At 44.8% G+C, this 23128-nt stretch overlaps 1 protein-coding gene across 13 annotated transcripts in view; it reads left to right on the forward strand.

Moving 5' to 3' along the window:
- Positions 1-2568: 2568 nt before the first annotated feature.
- Positions 2569-23128, forward strand: part of KIF13A (kinesin family member 13A) — a 196549-nt gene continuing 175989 nt past the window's right edge. For 6 of the 13 annotated variants that reach the window (XM_043908453.1, XM_043908449.1, XM_043908454.1 and 3 more), the window contains exons 1-2: positions 2570-2755; positions 3050-3140. In XM_043908453.1, the coding sequence (XP_043764388.1) occupies positions 2701-2755; positions 3050-3140 (146 nt within the window). In that variant the 5' untranslated portion in view covers positions 2570-2700. Of the gene's footprint in view, positions 2756-3049; positions 3141-23128 lie in introns of all 13 variants that reach the window. The other 7 variants (XM_043908448.1, XM_043908451.1, XM_043908452.1 and 4 more) reach the window with 2 other exon arrangements.

Genomic DNA, 23128 nt, shown 5'->3' on the forward strand with positions numbered 1-23128 from the left:
TCAGAAGAGCATGAGAGCCATTTTCAAGTGTCTGAAGGGCTGTTGGTGTAGAAGAGGAGTTTGATTTGCCGTGGGGGAAGCTCTAGACAGTAGCGCTGAAATCAGCAGTTACAATTTACAAGGAGGCAAATTTGATTCTTCATGGTGGTTTAGTTGCTAAGTCGAGTCAGACTCATGCAACCCCGTGGACTATAGCCTGCAAGACTCCTCTGTCCATGAGATTCTCCAGGCAAGAATACTGGGGTGGATTGCCATTTCCTTCTCCAGGGGATCCTCCCGACCCAGGAATCGAACCCCGGTCTCCTGCATTGCAGGCAGATTCTTTACCAACTGAGCTAGGAGGGAAGCCCTTGTACGGAGCCCTTCTCTAACAGTAGAATGTTAGAGTCACTCATGAGAGAGCACTCTGCCAGCAAACAAACTCAAGCAGAGGGATGACCATTTGGGAGGAGGGTTGTAAAAGTGTTGTAGGGACGTGCTAAATCACGTCCAACTCTTTCTCGACCCCATGGACTACAGCACACTAGGCTCCTCTGTCCATGGGATTTTCTAGGCAAGAATACTGGAGTGGGTTGCCATTTCCTTCTCCAGGGGATCTTCCCAACCCAGGGATCGAACCTGCATTGCAGGTGGACTCCTTATGGATGGAGCCACCAGGAAGTCCAATCTCACATGAGTTAGGGTTAAAGCTGTTTTGAAGAAGAAACATTTGGTAAACTCTTCTCAGAGGAGGTAAGGATTGATTTGGGACTTTCAGGTTGGAGAGGGTGGAGAAAGACGGAAAAACAGAAGGACCACTTGGCAAAAACAAACAAAACCCCAACCAACCAACCGACCAAAAAAACAAGAGGAAACTATATAACCAGCAGTAGCAAATTAACCATGCCCCTCTCACCTTAAGACCTCTTATCTATTTATGGTGTGTTATGGGCCAGCATGGGCTTCCCTGGTGGCTCAGAGGATAAAGAATACGCCTGCAATGCAGGAGACCGAAGTTCAGTCCCTGGGTTGGCAAGATCCCCTGGAGAAGGGCATGGCAACCCACTCCAGTATTCTTGCCTGAAGAATCCCATGGATAGTGGAGCCCGGTGGGCAGGCTACAGTCCATGGGGACGCAGAGAGACATGACTGAGCCACACACATACACACACACACACACGTGTGCCAGCATCCTCCCAGACCCTCAGTTCTCACATCCCAGTGGCTGCTGAGTTATTTCACTCTTATCTCCACAGTAAGCCCTGCTTCCTGCATCTTCACCACCGCTGGCTTTGCTCTAGCCATCATCACCTCTTATCTTGATGAGAGTCTTAGAGTCCGTCCCCGGCTCCAAACCCAAAGTCTCCATTCAGTTTCCCCTTGCCTTTCGAATAAAGTGGAAATTTCTTAGGTATTCCAGGCTTTCATGATATGACAGAGGATAGCGGGTGGGGTGGGGAGAGAGTCGAGCCCCTACTTGGCACCTGTTGGAGACAGAACTGAACCTCTTGAAGCACCTGCCAACAGTCTGGCGTCACACCTGACTCGGTGCTATTTTCCCCTCCACAGAGTGTGTGTCTGCAGTACTGGATGCGTGACTTTATTCACGTTTTTGCGTGTCCTCCACAGCACCTTGCACACAGTAGGCCCCCAAGACAACTTCGAATGACCTTATGAAAAATTGAATTTCTACATTTAAGCGAGCTAGAAAGATTTCCCCTGATCTCAACTCGGGATTATAGACTCTGTGTACGCTTCAACAGGCCGGGCACCTAGTGCACGCCCAAGAAGCACTTGTTGAACCGCGCAGAATAAATCAGATCCCCCCCCTAGTCCCGCCCTGGCAGCGAGGTCGGTCTTTGGCAAGCGCGACCAAAATCCATGGCTCTTAAATTCTTATGTAAGAGTTAATGACCCTCCCAGCCCGCACTGGACATCTCTCCCGCCGGAGAAGCGCAAGGGCCGGGAAGGAAGCGAGAGCAATCTTTGCAAACACGCTCGTTTGGTGGCGGAGGCACGGATTGACCTCCAGCCTCGGCTCAGCATCGGGAAAACGCCGCTGCGCGCCGGGCGCGGGGCGGTGCGGGGCGGGCGGAGGGGGCGGCCGGCCGGTGGAGGCGCATTTCCCCCGGTGTAAGGCCTGCCCACCCGGCACGCCCAGGGGCTCCCGGGGGCTGCGGTGACAGCGGCCCCAGAAGGTGACTCGAGTTCAAGGCGGTGCCCGCGGGGTCCCCGCCGGCGCCGGGGGCGCGGGGGACAGGCCGGGCCCCGGGGGGAAAGCGAGCGCCCTGATCCGGATCGCAGCGGCGCCCCCAGCCCCGCGTGCGCCGCCCGCCGCCCCCGCCCCGGGTGCCGGCCGGCCGGGCCTCCGGGCGCCGCGAGGCGGGGAAGATGGCGGCGCGGCCCGGCCCGGGGCGGCCGCGAGGGGCGGCGACGCTGTGCGCGCGGCTGGGCCGGCGCGGCTAGAGCAGCGCCTGGGCCCGGGCGGCGCGGCCTCCTCCCCGCCCGCCGCCGCCGCCGCGGCCGCCGCGCCCCGCCCCGCGCGCCCGCCCGCCCGCGCGCCCGCCCCTCCCCGGGCCCGGCCGTGCCCCGCGTCGCGCTCCCCCGGGATGGCCCGCGCGCCTCGGCGCTGCCTCGCGGAGCTCACGGCGGAGCGGCGGCGGCCGCGCTCGGGGGGCGCGCGTGCAGGGGCCGCCTGGGGGCCGAGCGGGCGCCGCCAACATGTCGGATACCAAGGTAAAAGTTGCCGTCCGGGTCCGGCCCCTGAACCGACGAGGTGAGCAAGCTTTCCGCTCCTTTGCGCGTTGCGATCGGGGCTGAGGGCGGGGGGTGGGGGGCAACTTTGGAAAACTGCGGGGCCGCGGGGCTGGGGGCGGCGGGAGCGGGGAGGCGAGCCGGGGCCGGGGTCGCTCCGGGGAGGAGGCGGCGCCCGCCGCGGCCGCGGGGACCCGGTGCGCCGGCTCCCGGCTCGGGCCGCCTCCCGGGGGAGAGCCCCGCGCGGGCGCGCAGCGGCGGGCTGCGGGCGCGGATGCTCGGCTCTGCAACGCTGCGCCTACCCTTTTGCTTTCAGAACTGGAACTCAACACCAAGTGCGTGGTGGAGATGGAAGGGAATCAAACGGTCCTGCACCCTCCTCCTTCTAACAGCAAACAGGGAGAAAGGTAAACGCGGGTGCAGCCCCGCCGCCTCCGGCAAGTTTGAGCCAGGAAAATGGGAGTGCTCTTTCCTATTGTTAGGAGGACGGCTTCAAGTTTGTCGCACGCTCCCGTCTGAAGCTGTTGCAAGTCCAAGTTCCTCTCTGCCCCCCTCCCCCTTGTCCCCTCCCATCTAGAGGCAGGACTCCCCGGGCCAGAGCCGGGACCAGCCCTGTGTCCCCGGCCCGCGGTGAGACACCCCGAGAGGGCCGGCTGGGACCCTCGAGATGATGGTCCCATCGCCACATTTTACAGATGAGAAAACTGAGGCCTGAGGCGAGGAAGTGACCACCCAAGGCCGGCACCGTGGAACCCGGTGCCCCCGGTTCTTTCCACCCCAGCGCTCTTGGCTTTATTTGGCAGACTTGTTAAGGAACTTTGTGTAAAATCGGGAGTGGGAGGGAACCCCCCACCACCACCCCCGCAGTAAAGCAAAACAGTTTTGTACGATGCAGGCTCAGGCCTGGACCATTTAAGATCTATTATTTTGTTGGTGCTGGGTTGAGATAATGCCTGAATGTAATGCGCGAATTTTGATTTTCAGGAAAACAAAAGTAGTGCCCGGAGCTGTGTAGACACTGGGGGGATGTTTAAGAGGGGCCGCATTTACTAGATGGCAACATATTTGCATGTGAAAAGTGGTAACTGTTGGATCCTTATTAATTCTGCTCTATTCCACGCTACAGTATGGGAAAATGCCCTAAAATAATTTGAATATTTGGCATTTTTCTGGTAAGCCCCTGAGAAGAAAACGGTTGGAATTCATTCAGTAAAGCAGTGCGGTAGCTTGGAAAAATAGGAAAGAGAAACCAGGGAGATTTGAAAAATTAACTCCTCCGGAGTGAGTTTGTGTTTCTAAAAGTCACCTGTTACCTGTTGATTGATGTGATACAATTTAGCAATTTTTTTGCTCTCTGGAGATTTTTTTTTTTTTTTTCACTGAACAGCATCTCTGAAGTAGGGTTTGTTACTTCATTGCTAAAGGAAGCAATTGCCTTCATTCTATAATCATGCAGTGTCCAAGGCATAGTTTACTAAATTTGGGGGAAGAAATTATCAGGAGGTAAGTTTGAGAATTTTTTGCTTTTTGTGCTGAGGCTAGAAATTTTTATCCAGTGTGCAGATTGTTATGGTGATAGTAAATAGCTAAGTTATATTTAAAATGTATTAAATGCTTTTTAACAGTAATGGTTGTATCCTTGGATAATATTTTTAGATACATTTTAAATATTTATAGTATTTTAGACCCATGTATAGCAATATAGTTGTATATTTCATGTTAATAGCAAGTAAACTCATTGAGTAAATTAAGATATTTACAGATTACATTGGCTGCCTAGATCACCAGTACATTTCCCCCATCCCCCCCACCCCCAAACTGAATATTTTCACATGTTTCAGAAAAAAATTCTGCTGGGTCAGATTCTTCAAAGCAATCTAGGAAACAGGTAGAATTGTCAACTCCTATGTTTCTGTGGCTTCTATTTTCCTTGCTGGTTTGGCACCTGCTTCTTGCCACTCTTAACCATAAGGATTGTTACTATTAGCTACTATTTAATGTTATGAAGCTTTGTCCATTGTGGACAGACAGGGATTTAATTTTGTGGAATGTGGATAGACTTTACAACTGCAGACACTTGGCTGGAAAGGCTAAATAATCAGTTGATCATTTTTAGGGCCACCACCGTCATTATTAATCAGGATCTTTTGAGTAATGATTTGAAGGGTGATTTGGGGATTTTGCCATATGCTTGCTTCTTGGAATAGCCAGTTATCTGGAGCTATAAGAATAGTGCTGAAACATGTTCTCACCTCCTCACAGAATTCTTTGAGTGGTGGATGGGCTCTTTCTGTGGGTTTTGCCTAGGTACCTGTCATTCAGTTTATAGACAAACGGGGAGGATTCAACCCAGCAGCACTGCTTGCACCTTAGGATTACTGTCTTTGCAAGGATGGAGACATCAAATGCGTTTTGATTTTCATTATGCAGCTTGGTTTCATCTTTCTCCAGTGGGTTTTCCCTTAAAGCAACAGTGCATTTAAAAATAGACACAGTTTCTCCCTTGCATTCTAGGTTGATTAATTGCAACAATGCTTCTTGTTATGTTTGCAATTCATTTCTTTCATTTGTTTTGGAATCGAGCTCAGAGCAAGGTGAGACTAGTATTTTTCTTACCTAGAAGTCCAAGGCTTGAAGTGTAAGAAGTTTTTAAATGAATCTTGGTAAACCTTATCAAGTTGAAATAGCTGTTTTTCCAAATATTGCAGGAAATTACTAATGTATTAATGGTGATTGGAATTTTAAGTTACTAGGTCCAAGTTTTCAGTCCTACTAGTAAAAACAAGCAAGAGTACATTGGTTTCCAGGAAGAAACGGAGAGGCTTAGCTTTCATAATTTCCCCCTTTATGGAATCAAAGCCAAGACTACATGTTAAGGTCTAAGAGATCACAGGGCTTCTGACGTTAAAGATGTTTGTTTTGGTCCTAAAATTCTAAGATTATAATGTACCACAGAAGTCTAGAGTAATAGTTGATAGTTAATAAACCATTCTGAAACATTAAGAGTTATATGGATGGGTTTCTTAACATACCATTCCATTACAATGCAGGAGACATGTGTGAAGTTCATTGTGAAGTTCAGATCATGCAGGTGCCATGCTCAGCATGGGGGATCCAAAGACCACTGTGGACCCAGAGCCTATGCTGGAGGCTCACACCTTTGAGAGATGTGAGAAGAGAGAAGTAAAACTAGTTAAAATATAGTGCGGTAGATCATTTAGCTAATGCTTTTGCCATTATATATACCATATCCCTTGAAAATTGCCTGTTTCCTCTTCTGTCTCCTCTCCTCTCGGTTGTCAGCTCTGGGAAGGCAGGAACCTTGTCCTACTGACTTTTGTCTTCCATACCTACCCACAGCACCTGGCATGTAGCAGACCCTCAGCAAATGTCTGCATGGTGATGGTTTGTACTGTGATGGGAATGCTGAGGAGGGGCTGTGGACATGACCCGGGGCCTTGGCATCCTGTAAAGACAGGTGGCATTTGTGCTGGTCATGGGGGGTGCTAAGAGTGCAGGTTCACTTTTTCAAAATCGGTAGAAAGTCCTTAGTCAAAGAAACTGAAAGCATACCTGCCACAGATTACTTCTGGCTGATTGTGTGTGCGTGCGTGCAGAATGTGAAGCAGGGTGCAGGAGCCAGGCAATTCAGGAAGGAGGACAGAATGAGAACCCTTGACTTGCCAAAATATGTAATAGTTTAAAAATCAAAGTATCCATTGCAAAGTCTTCCTCTCATTCCTGCTGTCATCCTTACACTTTATATCCTCTCACCTCTCCCAAAACAAAAAAGGTGACCTCTGTTATTGATTTCCCATGCATATTTTCAAATACACACACAAATATATATATATATATTTTCCACAAACATCTTTTCTATCCTTTAATAACAGTATGTTGACTCCTTAAAAAAAAAAAATCCAGTATGGGTGGTAATTGTGGTTTTAAAAACATACATGTTTGTGTGTGCCCGGTCATGTCTGACTCTTTGCAGCCCTGTGAACCGTAGCCCACCAGGCTCCTCTGTCCCCAATTTTCCTGGTAAGAAATAATTGGAGTGGGTTGCCATGCCCTCCTCCAGGGGATCTTCCCAACCCAGGGATCTAATGCATCTCCTGCATTGTAGGTGGGATTCTCTACTGCTGAGCCACTGTGGAAGCCCATAAAAAATATATATACCCATGTATATATCAGTCTGATCTTTGTAGCTTTTAGGAAGTGAAGCTTTATCATCAGAATGTAATGGAACTTGCTTTGTACAGAGATTTTTGTTCTTGATTGTTTTAAACCATTTTAAAGTAAGTAAATTGTAGGGTAAGCAACTGAAGCAGTGTACATATATAACCTAGCTAAGTTAAAAGAAAAATTGGATAAATATAGGCTCTTAGTAAAAGAGCATCAAAGTTTTAACTTCTGGCCCAGTTTTTCCATACTGGAAGGTGGGCAGTGTAGCTTACAAGGTACACAAAGGTCGGACAGTGGAAGAAAGCTACGGCTTGGTCGATTCGACTGCATCTATGTTTTCCAGTTTATGGATTATATGTTGCAAGTTTTTGATTGTTTATTCCCCCAGACTGGTTTCCCCTGCTATTACAGTGGTTTCTAGGATGGTTTCTTCTCCTCAAGAAAAACTGTAGAGTGAAAATGGAAAAATTAGTTGAAATCATATCAAATGAAAAAGATCCATCACCAAAGAAGCAGTAATGTTCTACATTATCTAGGTGACTTTGAGTTTTATTGTATTTTCTGTGTTGTTACTCTTCTCTATGGCTCAGTATTACAAAGTTGATTATAAGAAAGCAGAGTATTTAGATTTCACTAATATAGGAGTGAGCATTCTTCATGCATGATATCAGTGGTACTTTGAAGAATGTTATAATGGAATATTTTCATTAGATGTCCACGGTTTCCATTTTTGTTTTAAAATAGGTTGTCATCTCTCACTTTAAAAGACAAGCCTAAAAGTACTTATAATGTACTAAAGATTAGTGACTAAAAATTATTTTGTTCACAGTTGAAAATGTATTTTACATTATGCACTGTTGTGTACACCTATATAAAGGTTCATTAAAAAATTTACTATGTGCAATATCTGTTATTTTTCTACCCCTTTCTGTTCATTCATTTTAGAAACATAGGTTGTGACTTACCAAATTAACTTCAAAACCTGCTAAAGGATCACAAGTTTATAATCTGAAAAATACAAGTTTAGTGGGTAAGACTTTGGGTTCTGCATACATACATATGTATAAATATTTTAAATCAGTGTAAATACTTTGAAGTGTGGAGTAGTTTTATAATTTATAAAGGCTATGCCTGATGCAGCTATCATCCTGGGGGTTCCTGCCACATCATTCTGAGAATTCCTTTTACAGACTCTTTTCTGTGTGGAATCTCTTGTTTTTCTGTTTCTCTTTTCTTTCTTTCTTTGCTGCCTCAGTTTTGTAGAGCATATCCTTTGGTTGCTTCCCCAGAAAGAATTTTGGGAGGTGGAATTTTTCATTTCAAAAATGAAAATATCTTCATTCCACCCACTTACCTCGTTAATAGTTTGGATGGGTAACAAATGCTATTTTAAAGATGTTGGTTGCTTTAATGTCGTCTTGCCTCCAGTGTTTCTGTTGAGAAGTCTGAAGCTATTTGGATTTCCAGCCCTTAAGACATGACCTAGATTTTCCCTTTTTGGAATCCTATAGAATATTCTTTCTTCTCCTTTTTTGTGAAATTACAGTGGTGGGCCTTTTGGACCTGGAAACTTGTATCCTTCAGTTCTGAAAAGATTGATTGAATTAATTCATTAGCAAATGCTCTCTTTTTATTTATTCTTTTCTGGAGCACTTATTTAGACATGGAGTTTCCTGAACTGGACATCTGATTATTTTATTTTTCCTTTCTGCTTTTCATCTATTGTTTTTGTTCTGCCTTCTGGGAGGTTTATCCACTTTATCTTCCAAACTTTATGTTTAAATTTCTCCCCTGATATCATATTTTTAATTTCCAAGAACTCTTTTAGATTAAAAAATATATATATAGCATCCTGTGCTTATTTTCTAGTTGTGGCATTTTCTGTCTTTCTGAGGACCCTAATGATACTTTTCTCTATATAGTAGGCTTTTTCTTTCTTGTTCTTTTCAAAGTGCATCGTTTTGTTAGTGTTGGTGTCTGCCTTTTATGTTAAAGGGTTTTCTCAAATATATAGATTTGGGGCTTTCTCGAGGACAAGTACTATATATGATTTATCTTTGTATTCTCAGGGCCTAGATTCAAGAGTGCCCAGTGGACAGAAAGCATTTTTGTAAATTCTTTGTTGTTTTTTAAAAAATTATTATTAAATGTTCTGTCAAATCCCTTTTCAACTTTCAACAATAGAAATAAAATTGTTTTTTTCTTAAGAGCACATATAAATGCCATAATTAAAGGTAGTAGTTGCCTTATGCAACTCTTAGTTACTAGCATTCATGAAGATAATTAGTTGTAATCAGTACAAAAGTTGAAAAAAATTAGAAAATCCTAATTTTGTATTACTATTGCAAAAATATTAGTTGAATTTTTTTCCTGTGTTTTTTTGGTTATTGTTAAGCTTAAAATATATATGCTTGTTGGGCTGGGGAGATTTTTCAAAATGATAACAAACTAGCCAGTTTATCATTCTACCACTTGGATTCTTCTGGCAAAACCTAGTCAGAGAAAAGTGGATAACTTGAATTGTTTCCAGTTTTCAATAAAATTGAAACATATGCTATGCACTCATATTTTAAAAACATTTATAAGAAAATTTCTTCCCCAAATAGTAGGCTTTCTGAAGACATCAAGGTTTCTCAGTTATTCAGCCACAGTTACCCTTTCTCAAATCTTCCCAGGAGCTAGAACAAAGAAGGTGTTTCTGCATTTAGAATTTAAAGGACTTTGGAGAACGTTACCAGCAGAGGAAACAGAGTGGCAGAGAAACCAACAAGATATATAGAAACACTCAAAGAGAATTTTGTACCTTAACAAAAATGAAATTTACTAACAGCAGAGCTATCAAGAAAGGAAGTATATACTAAAAGTCACATGAAAACAATCAAGAGTTGATTTATATGGAATTTAAGAGCTATCTTTTCAAGATCACTCTACAAAATATTATATTTCTGGGAATTTAGCTTTGCAAATGTAAGAGGAAAATATCAGAAATTCTTCCTTGGGTATTAGTTTATTTGGCGTTTTACCATCCAACAATGATATGGAAACCAAATAAGCATGGAAAAATGTCAAGTTTTCATAGCTCTAAAATTTTATTGTAAAAATGAGTAATTTGTTTATTTGATTGTAAGATCTAGGGTTAAAAAAAAAAAAAGGAAAGTTTTTTTTTTTTCCTTATAGGCCCTCGTAGACCCTCAGAATTAGGAGGATAAACAGTCCAAGCCTCATCATTTGCTTGAATGCAGTCTCGATTTTATGTTTTACCAGCTGAGCCACCAGGAAAACCCCCCAATTTTATTTTTTGCACTGGAGTGTAATTGCTCTGAGTGTTGTGTTGGTTTCTGCTGTTGATTTCCTTTTACTATGAGATGCACAGTTCGGTGAGTCATTAATAAAGTACTAGAAGTATTTTACCAAATTGTTCTTGAAGTGAACTTTTCACATCAAAGCACAATTGTGTCTTTTTAAAAGATTGCTTCCTGAGATAGTCTAAAATGTTTTATAAGAAGCATGGCAGAAGTTTAAAAGCGGGGGCAGGGGGAACGTGTCATTATTCAACCAAACCTAACATCCGTTATTCTTCTTTTTCCCGTTCCTTCATTTTGTCCTTGTCCATAAACATAAATATTTGTAGTTAAAATTTTGTGTTTTGCTTTTGTCCCATTTACATTTGGTCAGGCAACATGGTTTTCATAATTATAATTTTAATAGTTGAGTACTGTAGTCTGTTGAGTTTCATAACTTTAAAACCATATTTCTATATTTCTGGACCTAAAAGTTGCTTCTCTTAACAATTATAAATAACAGAGAGCATAAAAATAACTGGAACTTTTTAAGAATCCTTTGCCAATTGCAAGGCATTTCTTCCTAAGCGAACTTAACACAAAAATGCATCTCTGAAATTGTATGACAACATGAACCATTCCCTTACATTAGTATGGAGTTCAAAGTTGATAGCTTTCATATGTAGGTATGAGCTAGGCCATGGAAAAAATGATTTTGTGTGGATCTAATAACAGCCCAGGGGTTCTTACACTTGAGAGTGCATTAGGCTCATTTGGAGAGCCTCACTCCAAAAAGTTCTGAGCCATAGCTTGGCCTGATATCTTGCACTTGTAACAAGTCCCCAGGGGATGCTGCTGCTCTGAGCTCAGGACCAAGCTTTGAGAATCACTGCTCTAGACCAGGACTGGTCCATTAGAATTTTCTGTGATGGTGGGAATATTCTACACATCTGCTGTCCACTATGGTAATCGCTAGCCATGTATGATGACTGAGCACTTGAAATGTGGCTAGTGCAACCAAAGAATGGAATTTTATATTTTATTTCATTGTCATTAAATTTATTTTACTTTTAGAATTTTATTTATTTATCATTTATGGCTGCACTGGGTCTTCGTTGCACTGGCTTTCTCTAGTTGCGGCAAGCAGGGGCCGGTCTCCAGTTGCAGTGCGTGGGTTTCTCCTTGCGGTGGCCTCTCCTTCTGCAGAGCATGGGCTCTAGGGCTTCCGGCTTCGGTAGTTGCAGCCCATGGGCTCAGTACTTGTGGCTCCCAGGCTCCAGAGTGCGGGCTCAGTAGTTGTGGCACAGGGGCCCGGTTGCTCTGGGGCACATGGGATCTTCCTGGATCAGGGATCGAACCCGTCTCGTGCTTGGCAGGCAGCTTCTTCACTACTGAGCCATCAGTGAAGCCCATTAGTTTAAACAGCAGGTGGCTACTGTGTTGGACAGTACAGGCCCGGACATGGTTCTAAACCTTGGTTGCACGTTAGAATCATCTGGCGTGCTTTAAAAATGGATGCCTGACTCCTACCCCTAGCATTTCTGGCTTCATCGGGCTGAAGTGCACCGTAGGCATTGGGATTTTTAAACACTTGCCAGGTGTCCCAGTTACTGTTATTGTTTACAAATCAGCCCCAAAGTTCGTGGTCTGAAAACATTATTTTTTAATGCCCCTGAATTCTGTGGGTCAGGAAATCGGACAAAGTAGACATGACTTGTCTCTGCTCCACGGTGTAGGGGTCTCATCCTGAAGACTAGAAATCTGCAGGTGTAGTTATCAGAGGGCTTGAGCTGGTGGAATGTCCGAGATGGTTAACTCACATGGTTGGCAGTTGAGTCTCATGTGTAGCCAAGGTTGATAAACTCTGATCTAGTTTAATAAATTAGGTTTTAAAGCCTGGTTTCACAAGTTGTTGTTTGGTTTATTTCCCTATTTTGATTGTGATCATGTATGTACATTCTCAGAACCATTAATGCTCTCAAAACTAAAATCTGAAAGCCTCAGACAGTAAGCCTTATTTTACCTTATTTACCTTACTAAGTTAAGGGTTTTCCCTATTAAGGCAACTTATGGAAATTTACTGAAGTCTTCCTGTGCCAAGGGTATGTATGATTGTGCAAGTGAAGCCTGACAAAGTTAAGTTCTGTCCCATTAAAAAAATAAAAGCCTCCTATTCTCAAGCCAGGTGTATTTCATCAAAATGCCTCTTTTTATTTGTTTTTACTTGGAATTGTGGCAGAGAGGGAAGGAATTACCTCAGTTATCTAGATGCAGGGAACTTGCTTATCCTTCAGTCAACTGCTTCACCTGCCTGCTTGGGAGGCACAGATTTTTCATCTTTCTAAGAGTCTCCTGATGAAAGTGAAAGAGGAGAGTAAAAATGTTGGCTTAAAACTCAACATTCAGAAAACTAAGATTATTGCATCCAGTCCCATCACTTCATGGCAAATTGATGGGAAACAGTGGCTGACTATTTTTTGGGGCTCCAAAATCACTGCAGATGGTGATTGCAGCCATAAAATTAAAAGACACTTACTCCTTGGAAGAAAAGTTATGACCAACCTAGACAGCATATTAAAAAACAGAGACAGTACTTTGCCAGTAAAGGTCCGTCTAGTCAAGGCTATGGTTTTTCCAGTAGTCATGTGTGGATGTGAGAGTTGGACTATAAAGAAAGCTGAGTGCTGAAGAATTGATGCTTTTGAAATGTGGTGTTGGAGAAGACTCTTAAGAGTCCCTTGGACTGCAAGGACATCCAACCAGTCCATCCTAAAGGAGATCAGTCCTGGGTGTTCATTGGAAGGAGTGATGCTGAGGCTGAAACTCCAGTACTTTGGCCACCTGATGCAGAGAGTTGACTCATTTGAAAAGACCCTGATGCTGGGAAAGGTTGAAGGCAGGAGGAGAAGGGGATGACAGAGTATGAGATGGCTGGATGGTCTCACCGACTCAATGGACACAAGTTTGGGTAGGCTCTGGGAGTCGGTGATGGCCAGGGAGGCCTGGCGTGCTGCAGTTCATGGGGTCACAAAGAGTTGGACATGCCTGAGCAACTAAACTGAACTGAACAGCCTGTGGACCACGGTTCCCTGCTTCAGGCCCTGGAACTGTATGGCATTCCCAGCCTTAGCTCCTGTACCACTGCAGGATCCCAGGCACCCCTTCTATGTGGAGGGTCAGGATGGTGTGAGAGCTGGATGGGAAGTCTGGATGCTGCCTGGTCCTGCCGCTAACATGGTCTATACCCTTTGAGCTAGTAATTAATCCTTTCCATCTGAGTCTTCATCTGTCAAACTGCAGGCTAAACTAGGTAATCTGTAAGGTTTTTTTTTGGGTTGCGCTGGGTCTTCGTTGCTGCACGTGGACTTTCTTTTGTAGTGGAGAGCGGGGGGCTGCTCTCTAGTTGTGGTTTCTAGGTGTGGCTTCTCATCGCAGTGGCTCCTCTTGTTGCCTAGCATAGGCTCTAGGCACACGGGATTTGGTCGTTACAGCACATAGGCTCAGTATTTGCCGCCTGCTGGCTCTAGAGTGTTCGGGCCCAGTAATTGTGGCACATGGGCTTCGTTGCTCCATAGCATGTGAGATCTTCCGGGACCAGGGATCGAACCCATGTCCCCTGCATTGGCAGGTGGATTCTTATCCACTGTACCACCAGGGAAGTCCTGTAAGGTCTTTTTAGCTTTAAAATTCAGATTTATCTCAACTGTATTTACATGTAGGTGGTAGTGGTGGTTTAGTTGCTAAGTCGTGTCCGACTCTTGCTATCCGTGGACTGTAGCCCGCCAGACTCCTCTGTCCGTGGGATTCTCCAGGCAAGAATACTGGAGTGGGTTGCATTTCCTTCTCCAGGGGATCTTCCCAACCCAGGGATTGAACCCAAGTCTCCTGCATTGCAGGCAGATGATTTGCCAACTTACATGTAGAGTTGAGTCAAATAGAGTCATAGGTAACATTTACAGCTCCTGAAATGGGTTGGGTTGTAATTTACTTCTTATCAGAGTGTTAGGAAAACCAGGGAGAAAAGGTCACTTTTCTTGGGAGGCTGAGTTAGCCTGCAGTAGCTGATGGGAGAGTGGAAGGTGTCAAGTGAAAGAAGGCAGCCACGAGCTCCAGATAGCGGAAGCCGGTATCAGCCAGCCGGGGAGCGTGGGCTCCTTGCAGGCATTCTATGAGCCTCTTGTCTCAGTTCAGACAGCAGCTTTTTCGTGTGCCTACAGGTCTTTATAAATCTTCTGACTTGGACCTTTCAGTTAGTTTTCATCTGGTACAGTTGTGTTCTGTTGGGGGGAAACCAGTGATTTTAAAGGTATTCTTGCAGGCATACAGCTGTTTTATGTGATAAGTATGTATGTATACGGGGGTGAAGAAATGACATTTCCAAAGCCTGTTAGCCTACTTCCTCGGGCAGCTTGTTTTGTTTCTGAGGGTTCTGTTGTCACCCTACCAAAAGTATGGTTAATCCCCAAGATTTCTTACCTTCCTTTGTGAGATGAATTCCGATCAACAGGCGAGAGAGAGAGAGGAAGGGAGAGTGGGTGTGTGTTTCCCTTCTGGTTGTCCTCTTAGCCATTCTTTTGAAAGCAGAGTGGAGGTATTGATTCTGTCTGGCCCTTTAGAGTCGGGTCTGTAGGTGTGATGAGCTCTGCTGATGTTAGAAGAGGCCGAGGAAAGCAGCTGTGCAGTTCCCTTGAGGGAAGAAGTTCTTTTTTTCTTTTTTTTTTTTTAAAGACAGGGAACAGGAAGGAAGGCTTTGAGGAAGGGGAAGCTTTGCTATGGGCTCTTTGTGCAGTCTTGAAAAAAAAAAAAAACTAAAAACACTCCCTAGGTTGTCCACCCACCAGGAATGACCACAACCATTCGTGTGGGGAAAATCAGAAAGGGCAAGCCATGCTGAGCTGCTCGGGTGTTCCGCTGCAAGTCCTGAGTCGATTCAGCCCCAGTTTTGGAAGGGCCATGCAGTAAACCCTCATGTGGTTCGTTGAGCAGATTAACAAGCCTTTAGTGTACTTAACGTTTTGTAGTTTAATAAAACAGGTCCCCAGAATCGATGCTTTGGTGCCCACCAGCCTGTAATCCCAGCTCAGTAGAGAATGTGTCACAGAGCTAAACTTGTAACTGCCTTTTTTTTTAAAATTGGATAACAAACTGTTAGGGTTTTTGTTTTGTTTTGTCTTTTGTTCTCTATCCTTAACGACTTCTATTTATATAGTTTAATTAAAGTTTAGTAGTCACTATCCAAATTGTAGTGGGGATGGTTACTTTATTGCCTCGAGAAAGATCCTTAAAATTACTTGTTTCAAGAGCAATGTTTTGAGTAAGAAGGGAGGAGAGTGGTGGGGAAAACTTATCAAGAGAATGGTGTTAAATTTGAGCAGCCTTATCCAGTTTTAAACATCTCCTTTTTTTGATCTAGAGTTACTGTAACAAATAGGTAACATTAGCATGGTAAGGTAACTAAATTTTTTTTTTTAAAGCCTTTAAGTATTACTGGCTTTGAGAGAATAGTATTCCCTTCTCTACAATGACAGCTTAGTGTGCATTTTTTTTGTGATGAATTAGGCAGTGGAAATAACTTCCCCCATTTTCCTTTTAAAGATTGAACAAAGATTTTTCCCTGTTTGTGTGTATAATTGAACTTTTTGAATGGCAGGGTACATCTTTGCTTTTGTAGTTTGATACATTGAACTAACCTCACCTGTCTATTTAAAAATTAGCCTAAAGTTGAAACGTTCATAAGCATGTGAATTACTTTGTATTTGAGCCAGAGTTTTTAACTCAGTGAGAGGAAATCTTGTGTTTGCCTTTTGTGTGTTTCTGTGGCCATCCACTGGGTGTGAATAACTAGTTGTGTAAAACACTGTCAAGTACTGTGACAGAGTGATGTGGTGGTCAAGAGACACTCGGAGGACTTGGGGGGACAAACTGCTTATATTTGAAACTGACCATGCAACTTACTACATGGGAAATGTTTGGCAAGTCCTTTAACCCTCTATGCTTGAGTTTCCTCACCAGTAAAATGGGAGTAATAAAATTACAGACCCATAGGGATTCTGAAAATTAGTTACCCAAAAGACTGGGTTCACCTCTTGGTGGGTATTAAACCAAATGACCCAATCAAGAGGGAGCAGGAGAAGGAGGATTTATTACTTGTAGCCAGTTAAAGAGAACATCAGGGATCTTGCTCCAAGCTGTGGCTCCCTCATAGCAGAATTGGGGAATTTTTTAAGCCCGGGGTGAGGGGGCTTGGGTAGCGTATGCATATTCATGAAGGGGCTGGAGCCAGGAGGATTCTGCATAGAATTGGGGCAAAGGTCAACATCATTTCCATCCTCCACCTGGGGGGTGGACTCAAAAATTTGTCTGCAAGCTGCAGTACTTTGGCCACTTGATGCTAAGAGCCAGCTCATTGGAAAAGACCTTGATCCTGGGAAGGATTGAAGGCAAAAGGAGACGGGAGTGGCAAAGGATGAACTAGATAGCATCACCGACTCTGTGGATGTGAATTTGAGCACACTCCGTAAGAGAATGGAGGACAGAAGAGCCTGGCGTGCGGCAGTTTGTGGGGTTGCAGAGTCGAACACTTGATTTAAATACGGACACTTCATGCGGTGTGTGTTTGAAAGACCACCTTTATGGTATCAAATCAGCCATTTGCCATGTCTCAGCTGACAGACCACTGCTCTGTGGGGATGGGCGTGTTGAATTTTCTTGAAAGGGAAATTCCTTCTATAACAGCTGTTCCCTAGTCTGGTCATTTGTCAGTCATTCATTTGGGTAAAGAGTATATGTCCAGAAATCGTATGTGAATACATTGAGAAGTAAAATGTTCTTGACCCGTATGTGTGTGTGTGTGTGTGTGTGTGTGTACACTCAGTCATGTCCGACTCTTTGAGAACCCACGTACTGTAACCCACCAGGCTCCTCTGTCCACGGAATTTTCCAGGCAAGGGTACTGGAGTGGGTTGCCATTTCCTTCTCTAGGGGATCTTCAGCACCCAGGGATCAAATGTGTCTCTTGTGTCTCCTGGACTGGAAGGTGGATTCTTTACCACTGAACCACCTAGGAAGCCTGACACAGTTTTGACGCTTTTGTAAAAGTGTGTTTGGGGAGAATGAGGGGCTGGCGATGGGAGGGCACTGGCGCCCTGGAATGAGATCTGAGGGGGGAACCTCACGGCAAAGAGCCTGCCCTGGAATCTGACCCATCACCAAACTATCTGAGTAAAAGGAGAGCCTGTTTGGAGACCTGCCTGGGCCCCAGGGATGGGACTGTGGCTCTAATCCTGCAGCTTCAGCTCTGGGTTCTAGGTAGTTCATTGTTCCCATAGACATAATGCGTTCTCAGTAAATATCTGTTGTATTTGATCTTACCTATTAATTGGATACATGTTACCAGCCTGTGGTTAGTATAGGAGATTTGTAGATGGTTAGCACTACCTAGTCATAGACTGACTTCTGAGGAAATGAACATCTGAAACTAACAAAACATGGTGTTCAATAATACTGGGTTTCTATACTTTTAAATTTTTTTTTTCCTGAGGAAACTGACTTTCTTGTCCCAGTTGGTAGGCTGTGACTCTCATTCCAGTGTTTACCATACTCGAGACAAAGACTCAGGGCCTATTAAAAATTCAAAGTGGAGAAATAGTTTTACTTGTATATCTGGTTCTCTGGCATGCCTTAAGTGAGTATATTTTATCGTGAACTCTCTTATTTATCTGTTTGTTGTGATCTTTTGGTTCTTAATAGCCTTCTACTGGTACTCTAAAATTCAGAAAATATATTTAGGCTATTTCATAGAAACATTCGTATTTCCTTTGAACTTACTAGTCATTGTCTTCAACATTTTCCCAAAAAGATGTACAAATATGGAAATCTGAATACATGCAGATGTTTGGTGTTTCTTTTTTTTTTTAATAAGGGAGAGATGTGAGCGGTCTCAGAAATTTTGATCCGGTTATCTAATTTCCTGTGTGCAGAAATACACAGAAACTAAAGAAGAAGATGAAGAAAGGTTTTGTTGTTGTAAATACTTTGTGCCTTTACATGAATGAGCATCAAGTGTGTGCTTCGCTTTTCTCCTTTCTCCCTCTGTGTGTAAAACATCTCAGCCAACATCCCCGGCCCGTCTCTTTGTTCAGTGGGGAAAACATAGGCGTGTTGCTCCCATGTGCCTCACCCTGCTCTCAGCTGTGCTGTCTGATGTCTTCCAGGCTCTCCTGAGTTCATGGCTGCTGCCCTTGTTCCACCGCTGGAAGCAGAGAGTTTGGTGGGGGCAGTGGGGAGGAATTAAAGAATTTGATTGGCCTGGCCCCAAGCCTTGCAGGCCCTTCCCAAAGCCTTCTCCGTGATCTGGGCTCAGCATTAGGCCAAGATTGGAGGGGGGCGGACGGGCTCAGACTTCGTGTGCTCCATTCCACAGCCGGAATGATTTTTAAAATATCAGAGGTATGTATTAGATATCTTGAGTTTTCAGTTGGGAAGATAAAGCCCTTTACTTGATTAGCCCTTCATGATTAAACGGCTATTGATTGGCATGAGTCAGAGCCAGTCAGAGGGTATCATTCCAGGTGGGTCCCTGGATGCAGAGGAACATTTTAATTTTCAGGATTCTGAGCATGAGATCTAATGACAACATGAAAGTGAATAAATTTCAGATCAGTTCCATGCTTACAGCGGTTGGCCTGCTTCAGTTGCCAGTGTGGTTTGATTTTGATCAGTTTCAACGCAGCCTTTGAAAGGTCTGGATCCTGGATAGTCCTGGCTCTGAGTGTTAGCAAGGAAACTCCTCCCTAAGCCTCTTATGTAGTGAATTCTTTCTGGGGATGTCATTCATAGGCCCTTGTAGGAGTGCTGAGCGGAAATAGGGTACAGTCCTTTAAAAGCCTTGAATCTGTTCTCCTGATCACTCTGCCCTTCCTCCATCCATGTGGTCAAAACCTGTAGTCAAAGAAATAAGCATCACAGAAGGCCAGCTTGTTCACAATGCTCAGCTCCGTGGGCGGCTGTGAACACGCAAGCAGATTGGTCCTTGATGTGTTTCAAGGTTTGGTTAAGTAGGAGTCAGGTGGCACTCGTGAGGGGACTGAAAACTCCTGTTAGTATTTGGACACGTAGAAACTTAACCAGACCAAAGCTACCTTTTCTGGCATCTCCTCCTCTGTTCCCCAGGCGCCTGGGTAGAATGAGGGAGGGTTATGCTGCGTGTAACGTGGGCAGTGCCGGTGCTTCCTGGTGGGAGCCCCTCAGTCCCACGCTTGGAGCCTCCCTCAGCCCTGCTCGCCACACAGGTGCCCCATGTCCTTAGGACATCGCGGGCTGCCCTTTCTGAGCAGCGTGGAGTTGAGAGAAGCTGTAGTTCAGGAATTGATGTACATTTTGAGGCCTGTACATTGGGGGTAAAAAAGAAGCCATTCATGTTTCTCTGTGTGTGTGCTCACTTCAGTTCAGTCGTGTCCCACTCTTTGCGACCCCATGGACTACAGCACGCCAGGCCTCCCTGTCCATCACCAACTCCCAGAGTTTACTCAGATTCATGTCCATTCAGGCAGTGATGCTGTCCAACCATCTCATCCTCTGTCTTCCCGTTCTTCTCCCACCTTCAATCTTTCCCAGCATCAGGGTCTTTTCAAATGAGTCAGTTCTCATCAGGTGGCCAGAGTATTGGAGTTTCAGCTTCAGCATTAGTCCTTCTAATGAACATTCAGGACTGGTTTCCTTTAGGATGAACTGGTTGGATCTCCTTGCAGCCCAAGGGACTCTCAAGAGTCTTCTCCAACACCACAGTGCAAAAGCATCAATTCTTCAGCACTCAGTTTTCTTTATGGTCCAACTCTCACATCCATACATGACTACTGGAAAAACCATAGCTTTGACTATATAGACCTTTGATGGCAAAGTAATGTCTCTGCTTTTTAATATGCTGTCTAGGTTGGTCATATCTTTTCTTCCAAGGAGCAAGCATCTTTTAATTTCATGGCTGCAGTCACCATCTGCAGTGATTTTGGAGCCCCCAAAAATAAAGTCTCTCACTGTTTCCACTGTTTCCCCATCTATTTGCCATGAAGTGATGGGACTGGATGCCATGACATGATGGGACTGGATGCCATGACCTTAACTTTTCTGAATGTTGAGTTTTAAGCCAACTTTTTCACTCTCCTCTTTCACTTTTATCAAGAGGCTCTTTAGTTCTTCACTTTCTGCCTTAAGTGTGGTGTCATCTGCATTTCTGAGGTTATTGATATTTCTCCCAGCAATCTTGATTCCAGCTTGTGCTTCTTCCAGCCCAGCAGTTCTCATGATGTACTCTGCATAGAAGTTAAATAAGCAGGGTGACAATATACAGCCTTTATGTACTCCTTTCCCAATTTTGAGCCAGTCTGTTGTTCCATGTCCAGTTCTAACTGTTTCTTTCTGACCTGCATACAGATTTCTCAAGAGGCAGGTTGGGTGGTCTGGTATTCCCATCTCTTTCAGAATTTTCCACAGTTTATTGTGATCCGCATAGTCAAAGGCTTTATCATAGTCGATAAAGCAGAAGTAGATGTTTTTCTGGAACTCTCTTGCTTTTTCAGTGATCCAATGGATGTTGGCAATTTGATCTCTGGTTCCTCTGCCTTTTCTAAATCCAGCTTGAACATCTGGAAGTTCACAGTTCACGTACTGTTGAAGCCTGGCTTGGAGAATATTGAGCATTACTTTGCTAGCGTGTGAGATGAGTGCAATTGTGCAGTAGTTTGAACATTCTTTGGCATTGCCTTTCTTAGGGATTGGAATGAAAACTGACCTTTTCCAGTCCTGTACATTTTGAGACCTGTACATTGGGGGAAAAAAGGTGCCAATCATGTTTCTCTGTGTGTGTGCGCACTCAGTTGTGTCCAACTTGTTGGGACCCCATGGACTGTAGCCCACCAGGCTCCTCTGTCCATGGGATTTCCCAGGCAAGAATGCTAGAGTGGGGTGCCATTTCCTTCTCTGGGGGATCTTCCTGACCCAGGGGTCAAGCCCAAGTCTCTTGCATCACCAGCATTGGCAGGCAGATTCTTTACTACTGGCCACCTGGGAAGCTCTTATTCACGTTTCTAGTTTTCTGAAACGCTGTCTTTCATGAGAGCTCTTCAGTTTTCTTGTGGCTTCTCACTTGCAGAATGTGGCCCTTTAATGAAGGCTTCTGGGACTTCCCTGCTGGTCTAGTGGTTAAGAATCCACCAGCCAATGCTGGGACATGGGTTCTATCCCTGGTCTAGGGAGATTCCAGACTAAGCCCTTGAGCCACAACTACTGAGCCCACGTTTTAGAGCCCAAGAGCTACAAGTCTTGAGCCTGTGTTGCCTAGAGCCCATGCTCTAGAGAAGCCACTGCAATGAGAAGTCCTCACATGACAACTAGAGAGCAGTCCTTGCTTGTCACAGCTAGAGAAAGCCCGCATGCAGCAACGAAGATGCAGCATAGCCAACAGGAAATAAATAAATAGGAAGTTAATTTTTGAAAAAAGACTTCTGTGCTGAAAGCAGGTTGTCCCATCAGCACACACAGCCACGTGGCACTGGCATCCTGACTGTGAATGTCCCCGTGTGAAAACTGTCAGTGGGGGCAGAAGCCCCGGTGGGTGTCTGGAGCCACCTGCTCCGGGGGCTGTAGCGTGGAGGCCAGTCAGGTGGAAGGTGCCTAGAATCTTCTATAGTCCTTCTGACGGGGCAGCAGACAGATGCTAACGGGGCACCTTGCTGCCCTGCAACGGCTTAGTGAGTGATCTTTCAGGTGTGGAATCTTCCGAACTTGAAGCACCTGTTTCTCCTTTTGGCAGGCTGGATCCCCTTGACATTGGGCTGGGCTTCTGGGAGGGAGCTTGGCATTTTTACATTGAATAGACCATCCAGTCTTCTTTGTCTCTCTTGGCGGTTGGGAGGCTCTGTGGGTGGTAGAGAAGAGATAGAGCACATCTAGGGATCACGTGGATACCTTGGTCCAAGTACAGTGACCATTTGCCACCTCCATCCCTTGGGAGGGTGGGTGCATCCAGACAGACTTGTTCTGAAGAGGGCACCCAGGGGCTTCAGGTTATGTGGCTCAGGAGCCGTAGGTCTGTGAAGAGCTATTCCAGGCTTCCAGTCCTTCCTTGCTCATTTCTAGAGTATTCTACAGATTTGAGACCTGGCTTAGTGTGAACATTCTGTTAGCTCATGCATGCGTGCTTCTGTACTTGCTTGATTATTTGTTTGTTCTGCTTATTTGCAAGCAGAGTGATACTTGTCTAGTGCCTTGTGTTCACTTGCTGACAGTTCATTATAGCTCTGTGAGTTCTGCCATGGAGTCCTGAGTCAATATTTTGAAACACTTGAGTGTAAGAGACTAATAACCAATTCCATGGCCCTGGAGAATCTGTGCAAACAGTTTACTGCCCCTGCTAGATCTAAGCTTAGGGGAGAACCCCTGGTCTTATTTATCTTTGATTTTTCCTTTGTACCTTCCCCTTAGAAGCCAGCACATGCCTTGTACATAGTAGGTGTTCTCTAGATGTTTGTGATCGGACATAGTGAAAGGTATGGATATGCATTTTACAGGAAGGCTGTGCCTGGTACGTGAGTCTATGGGTGGAGTGTTTTTGTTTGATCCTCAGGCTGTGTCTGTCATGTCACTAGTGGTTCTGCTGCTTTTAGTTGGGCCCTACGAGATCTTTAATTTTTGCCTTCTATCGTTACATCATAATAGGCTCTGCACTGTTTTGTGATTTGTTTGTTTGTTTCTGATAATGGCAGCGCACATACGTCTCCTGAGTCTTACAACTTTGACTAACACTGCCTGGGGCTGACAAGCAGAGACGATAGCTGCTTAAGTGAGTGTTAGTCGCTCAGTCGTGCCTGACTCTTTGCGACCCCATGGACTGCAGCCCACCAGGCTCCTCTCTGTCCATGAGATTTCCCAGGCAA

The sequence above is a fragment of the Cervus elaphus genome, chromosome 7, assembly GCF_910594005.1.
Source record: "Cervus elaphus chromosome 7, mCerEla1.1, whole genome shotgun sequence".
Lineage (NCBI taxonomy): Eukaryota > Metazoa > Chordata > Mammalia > Artiodactyla > Cervidae > Cervus > Cervus elaphus.